The sequence below is a fragment of the Semicossyphus pulcher genome, unplaced genomic scaffold (assembly GCF_022749685.1).
Source record: "Semicossyphus pulcher isolate SPU_LCO1_2020_fin unplaced genomic scaffold, fSemPul1.0.p SCAF_6, whole genome shotgun sequence".
In the NCBI taxonomy this organism is placed as follows: domain Eukaryota; kingdom Metazoa; phylum Chordata; class Actinopteri; order Labriformes; family Labridae; genus Semicossyphus; species Semicossyphus pulcher.
Genome location: NW_027211737.1, coordinates 2,805,316 through 2,812,242, shown reverse-complemented (window position 1 = coordinate 2,812,242; position 6,927 = coordinate 2,805,316). Strand labels below are relative to the sequence as shown.

General features: G+C 39.8%; 1 protein-coding gene across 1 annotated transcript in view; it reads right to left on the bottom strand.

The window, feature by feature from the left end:
* Nucleotides 1-450: 450 nt before the first annotated feature.
* The window catches only part of nsmfb (NMDA receptor synaptonuclear signaling and neuronal migration factor b), a 41,587-nt gene continuing 35,110 nt past the window's right edge, over nt 451-6,927 (bottom strand). The window contains exons 15-16 of the mRNA XM_069683587.1: nt 1,801-1,876; nt 451-548 (exon numbers count right to left, since the gene is read on the bottom strand). Of these exons, the coding sequence (XP_069539688.1) occupies nt 451-548; nt 1,801-1,876 (174 nt within the window). The remainder of the gene's footprint in view (nt 549-1,800; nt 1,877-6,927) is intronic.

Here is a 6,927-nt window from a genome sequence, read left to right as displayed (position 1 = left end):
ACCTGACAAAGAAAATACTTCTATCTTTGTAAGCCTTCATCAAAGAAAAAAAAAATCCATCAACCTCTAAACTCGGAGTAGTTCTTTCTGTTCTCTGCTGTCACTCTTTTATCTAACATCCTCTCTGTACTCAGCAATCCAACTAGTGTCTTCTGACACATTTAGGCTAGGATGACGAGTCCCTTGCTTCTCCTCCTTTTTCTTGTCCCTCTCTTTCTCTATTCTCTGAGAGATAGGCAGAAAGTGAAAATGGATAAGGGAGAACAAGTACACCACTGGCTGAATCTACAGGGCCACCCTGTCACATCAGAACGGGGAAAAAAGACCCAGCTGCGCTGCTGCTCCAGCTCTGACGCAGAGCCAGTCTAGGAGCCTCTCAGGGGCTCCTTCAACTGAACAGCAGGCTCAGACGAGAGATAACTGGCCAACACCAAAAGAAGGTTGGCCAAGTCACAAGAGGTCATCGTAGTCCAGCATCTTGGAGTGCTGACGGCTTTTCCACAGGCGGAACAGACGGAAGTCGAAGTACATCTCGATCATCTCTTTGCCTGCAGCCAGAACACAACACAAAGAGAACAAGTTTAAGATTACAAAAGTACAAGTGCTGGTTTAGCTCAGTCGGTGGAGCAAGCACCCATATACAGAGACAAAGTCCTCCATGCTTCAGTGGCGTGCTCGACTTTATTAAATAAAGCCAAATGGTCAAAACAAAAAATACCTGATTAATTAATAATTGCCATATACTTTAATAAGTGATCATGATTTCAGTCATTTTTCAAGCAAAAAAATGTCACGTTTTCCTTCCAGTTTCTTAAATTGCAGGATTTGCTGCTACTCTTTGTTGTGTTTCTTTATCGTCGATAAACAATCTTTTAACTGTTGCCTGGATGAGAGAAGAAATTTGAATGTCACTTTGGGCTGAAGAAATTGTGATGAGCATTTATAAGAATTTTTTAATACAATTTAAAGACTAAAAATTGATTGTGAAAATAATCAACAGTCCATTCTATAATAAAATAATTGTTAGTTGCAGCCCTAGTTTAGATGTTTCAATATAGTCATCCACTGAGCTGCTGATTAACAGTCACTTCTCAGTGCAGTTAAAAAGTGACAAGAAACATGTTTTAGTTCCATTTTTTGATTAACCTGTTTTCAGTGTTGTTTAGATCTGTTTAAGTATTTGGGGAAAAGATATTTGCACTCTTTTGTACTTTCTACAACAACTGCTGCGCAGTAATTTCCCTCAGGATGAAAAGTTCTTTGATCATCTCTTTCATCTCAACCTCTGGTCCATCACAAAGTGAGGTTTAAGGGTTGACCTGTAGTATAAGACAATCCAGTCAAACTAATGCTTCACCACAGCACTGGGCTGCATATATGGAGAAAACGAATCATTCAAAAAAGTATCAATGGAAAAAAGTGATGACATTTTAATAGGAATATAATTAGCATGGCATCAATAGATGTCAGAAAACTGACTGATGAGGGAGGCCTTAAGAGCTCAGCTGTATGTTTGCTCATACTCCCTAATGTGCTTTCTTCATTGCTGAGCAGCTCACTGGCATTGATTAATGCCCACTATTAACGTTCAGTGAGTGTGCCAGTGAGGCTGATAATGCAATCAATACAATGTGCTGTGGTGCATGCAACACTTCTGGCACAGGTGGAATACACATGTGTTATCCATTATAAGACAAAAAGTCCAGAAATGACGCACGTGTGAGTTAGAAGCTATTTGCATATGTGTGTGTGTGTGTGTGTGTGTGTGTGTGTGTGTTTGTGTGTGTGTAGTGTTCTCACCCTGTGCAGACAGCTCAAGTGGGGACTTGAATTCAACTGAGGAGGGCCTCATCAGCCTCTTCAGAGTCTGAATCAGCTGAAGGGAAAGAGGGAGAGAGACACAGAAGGATAGAGTTAGAGATAAATAATACTTCATTCCAAATGCCATCAGGCGTTTCAAAATGAAAACAAACAAACCAGTATTGATGCAGGGATATGACTGCATGCAAAGAGCAGAAGGAGGCCCTGCAGCTGACTGTATGTGACATGTGAAAAGGTCAATGTGCCGATTACAATCTGCAATAGCTGAGTAAGTGAAAAGCGCTTCTGGTAAAGTTTTCTGTCCATGTAGACACATCTGTCAGAGTGTATCTGCAGTGAGCTACAGGCCTGGAAGAGCAGGACTACATTCAAAGCTGCGGGGGACAAACACACCTTAACTCACTATACCTGCATGAGTTGTGGATTTTAAAACGTATTTCTCTTTTGAGCCTACAGTTACTGCTGCCTATCATGTAATGCTGACCATACAAAAAGCATTGAATGACAAGTTGTAACTGTTGTTTGCTGTTGGGCTCTACTTGAATGTCTTTTTTCCTGTAATTTCATAATTAGAAAAATTAAAGTAAAAGGTATGGTGCAAACGCCCTGAGAGGCAAGTGAGAAAATCAATTCTAGTGTTTTTCTTACCATGTTTGTAGCTCCTTAGAACTTACTATAATAGCTTTATGGTATGAATTAGGGATGTATTTTGAATATTCAAAAAGTCATTAATTTACAAAGAAATCGAAAACTTTATGCAACTATTATCTCATCTCAAAAATTTTCATCTCTCTCATCTTGAAAACCAGCAAATGTTGTTCTGTGGTACCATCAGACAGTTTGTGTAGTGCATCTGAAAGCTGTGCTAACTGCCATTAAATAAGAAGAAGAAATCAGCCAGATGCCGGTGAAACCGTGTGGTGCCATTTAATTCAGAGACTTCTTCAGTAGTCAAAGAGTTCTGTGTGGAACTGCTTCGAAAAATAAACAGATGTGAGCTCAAGTGCAAACTCTGAAAGGTAAAACAAGCATATCATCAGTCTACAACAACTATGCACAGTTTATTATACCCCGTGTTTTATAGGGTCTACAAAGGTATTCAAAGGCGTAGCAGGCTGAAACCATAGACTGCATGTACAAGTGGACTTAACCTCTTAGATTTAAAAGTCAAAGGTCAAATTAAAAGTCAATTCTAATGTAGGGGTGCCTTAAACCTGCTCCCTTCTGATGGCCAGAAGGGGGCAACTCTGCTGGTTGGAGAAAGAAGCCAGATTGTAAAAGACTGTGACAGAATATGAGTTTATATTGTTATATAGTCACTATTTTCAAGTCTTTTATCAGCATGGTGTTGATAAATCATGATTTCAGGGATTAAAGCAAGAAAAAATCTTTTGACTGAAATATACCGATTGTTTGGGGAAGGTCCAAACACTAGCCATTTTCTGCAAAACTATCTGCAAATGAAGCCTTTTGGAGTTTTTGAGTTAAAACTACATCTAGTTTTGATATAAAAGTACTTAAACTTATCTATTAAAGTTTATCTCTTTAATATAGTAAGCCTACAAGGAGTAATATAAGTGTAGTTTGGTAAATGGTCAAAATGTAATTGAGTTACGTTATGAAGAAGAAGAAAACAGGAATTCCTGAGTAAATTACAAGAACCTCTAATTGGCTACACAAAAGTTCAGAACTTGAGAAAATGTATCCTCATCCATTACTTTACATCACTGTGCTCATGCTGGCTAGTTTAGCTAATAAGAGGGCTGGCTCTTACAGTCTGCAGTGTTATTTATGTTGCCTTACTCTGTAAGGCAGTGGCTACTGTACGGTAAGCACCTGTTATGTCGAAGAGAGTTCACCGTCGGACAGTGTAAGCAGTGCTCCGTGGTTACGTTATATCTGCTCCAGCTGGATTCACGGCAAACTCTGGAATGCCACGGGGATAATTCTGGTGTAATTGCTGTTAATGGCACAACATAGCGCTCTGTAGTTTCCAAACATGACAAAAGCAATGCACGGTAATGTTCCCTTACAAATTAAAAGCTTACTATTCGCATAGGAAAATAGAGGATTTCCAGAGCCTAATGCAGCAGACAAGATCAAAGCTTAGTTTGGATCATACAAATGTCACAGATATCAAATACTACACTTTGCTACATGACTCGCATTAATGACTTCTTGGACATTAATAAGTGTTTTTTAGGTAACTTTATATCATCACCTTCCCACTGCCATTTTCTCACCCGTCGGATCGGCACAGAACGTATACGGGGCCTCTGGATTTCAATAACGTTGTTTAATTGATGGAAATGCAGAGTAGCGCCCGAAAACTTGAATACCTGTGATTTCTTTAATTATTGTCCAATTAAGAGAAAACTAGACTAAAGGGCAGAGTATGCTTTAGGGAGTGGCTACCTGTGATTGTGGAAGTCTCAGTTAAGTTGTGGCACAGGTTTTCAGAGGATTTACAGATGCTTATTGGTAGCTCTCTCAGCTCTCAAACACTAAAGCTGTCTTACGATGGGTCCAGGATACTGATGGAGCTTCTCTTGGCTGCCTTTAAGAAGCCTTTGAAATGTCTGATGTCACCGAACGTCAGTGTTTATTTTAATCTTCTATTCAGGATTTAAGGGTGACTTTGTAAGATCTGATGTGGAAAATGGCCTGACCAGATAAAAACATCAACCTGTCCTTTGACAGCTACACCTATTGCGTGTATCTACAACACGTGTTCATTTGTGAATCTGGAGGGCTGTCAGACCAGATGACACTCCTGCCTTTGGCACCGTCCACACATTTACTCCCTCCTTTTTCCAGCTCGCCCTCCCCGTCCCTCCTCTCACTCCCTGGGGTCTGGTCCAGTGCCAGCTGGTGTGCTATCTCACATAGAGCCGAGCAGCCGAGTCACATTCACAGGGTTGATTTCTAAAAGGCTTTGCGTCAGTTCAAAGATGAATGGTTTTTGTTGTTTTTGGGTTAGTTTGCTTTAAAGATATAATGAGTCCAAAAAAAGTTCACATTCATTACAAAATGTGATCATTTAATGACCAACTCAAATGAGCAGGATGGATCCAGGCATGATCTCAGATAAAGATACATGGTCCTGCATAATCTGTTTGATTTAAAAGTAACTAAATTAAATCATTTTTTTTTTTCCTCACTCCTTTACGGTTTCATTAAAACCAAAAAGATGATTCCCAATATTGCCTCAATAAAAGCAGGGATGGAACATTTGCCGTTAAAAGTCGCTACGTTTGAAACATTTTCAGCTTTGAGGACCCGTTATGTCTCTAAATACAGATGGAAAGCTGAATTGCTTTTCCGACGGTACAAAATAGTTTACATTCTTTTTAGGACTTGTACTTTTTATGTGATCATGTTTTATCAGTTCTTAATTCTCTCTTTAAAGGCCAACATTTTGGGCGATATACTTCACCTTCTTTTCAAGTGTTAGATCAGTAGAAGAAATGAAAAGCAACAGGGTGACAGGGTGATGCAGGACCCGGCACAAAGCAGGGTCTTTTTATCTGTTCTAGATTATGGTGACGTTATCTATGGACACGCCTCTGCCTCCACTCTTACACCTCTAGATTCCATTTACCCCCCACCCCCACTCAGATTCATCACTGATAAGTTACTCCACTCATCACTGCATTCTGTATGTAAAGGTTGGTTGGGACCTGACAGATATTGTTTTTTATTTATTTATAAAGCTTTAACTGGCAACATGCCACCATATCTCACCTCCTTACTAAACTGGTCTCATAGTCAGTACTCAACACGTTCCAGTAATTGGCTGATGCTTGAAGTCCCACAGGCAGACACTGTCTTTGGAAAGACTGCTTATAGCTTCTCTGCTGCATTCCCATGGAACACTCTGCAACATACTTTAAAACGTCTCACATGTGTACCTGTGGGTCAATTTAAAACAATGATAACAAACTACTCTGCCTTTGTATGTAATTGTAATTGTGTTGTTGCCATTGTTTTTGTATGTGTTTCTATTTGTGCATATTGATTTTGTTTTGTTGAACTCTCGACATCATTGAAAATGAGAGCACGGCCTCAATGATTCCTTGAGGTGCACATAAATAAAGGTTGAATGAATGAGGGGTCTGTGACGCAGACTATATCTTTGCTGAGCACATTCACTTCCTGGAGTCTTGTGTCATTGCAAGGTTGCTAGACAACCAAGCGGGTGCCTGTGTGTTTTAATTTTGCATCTCATAAGGAACATGAAAGATGTTGCAGCCATAAATAAACAAGTAGCAAGAAAGAAAGAGGGAGGCAGTGTCCGTTTCTGCTAAAGTGTGTTTCAGTTGTATGATAGAGGATAATGGCAGTACTGAATGCAGTCGGTAGTTTAAGGTGAAAAGTCACACACCTGACAGTAGACTACATGTGCTGCTAATCCGACCTGCTTTGGTGCTTAACCTGAACATTTCCCTGAAGCTAACAGTGGCAGGCCATCGATGGAGCATGACTTTTTAAGATGGAGTCAGCTTAGCAAATGCTAATGCAAATTAGCTGTTAGCAAGTAATAATGTTTCACCGGAGCAGTGAGTCTGACTATTTTTCCTACTGTTCTATTGTTAAAGGAAGTTTGGCTTAAAATAGAAAAAAACATTGCCTGAACAGAGACTCTCACGAAGCATCCACTCAATTGGGATCAAAAATTCAGATTCAACAATTGAGTAACCTAGATAAAAAAAACAGCTCCTTATGCTGAATAGGTTATTTCTCAAGACATTGGAGGCGTGGCAGATCGTATTTCAACCGACATCTGCCTGGCTCATCTACACAGCAATGGTGCATGATGTGACAACCAGCATACGGTGTTTAACGCTATGTTTGAATTGTCACTATCAGAGGGGAAAGCAGAAGCCTGTCGTATAATTTCAAGGTCGCTAAATAATGTCTCTGCCGCTTTAACTAGTGCTATATTTTTATGGAGCTGAAGTCCCCCAGCTGATGCCTTTAACCTACTGCTGAAAAAAGATCATCAACGGCTCACACTAAACTCCCGCAGCAAACAAAAAGACAACTATCAACGACAACTACCACCACCAAATAGAAGTAAAGTTTATAGAAATTTTAATGAAAAGA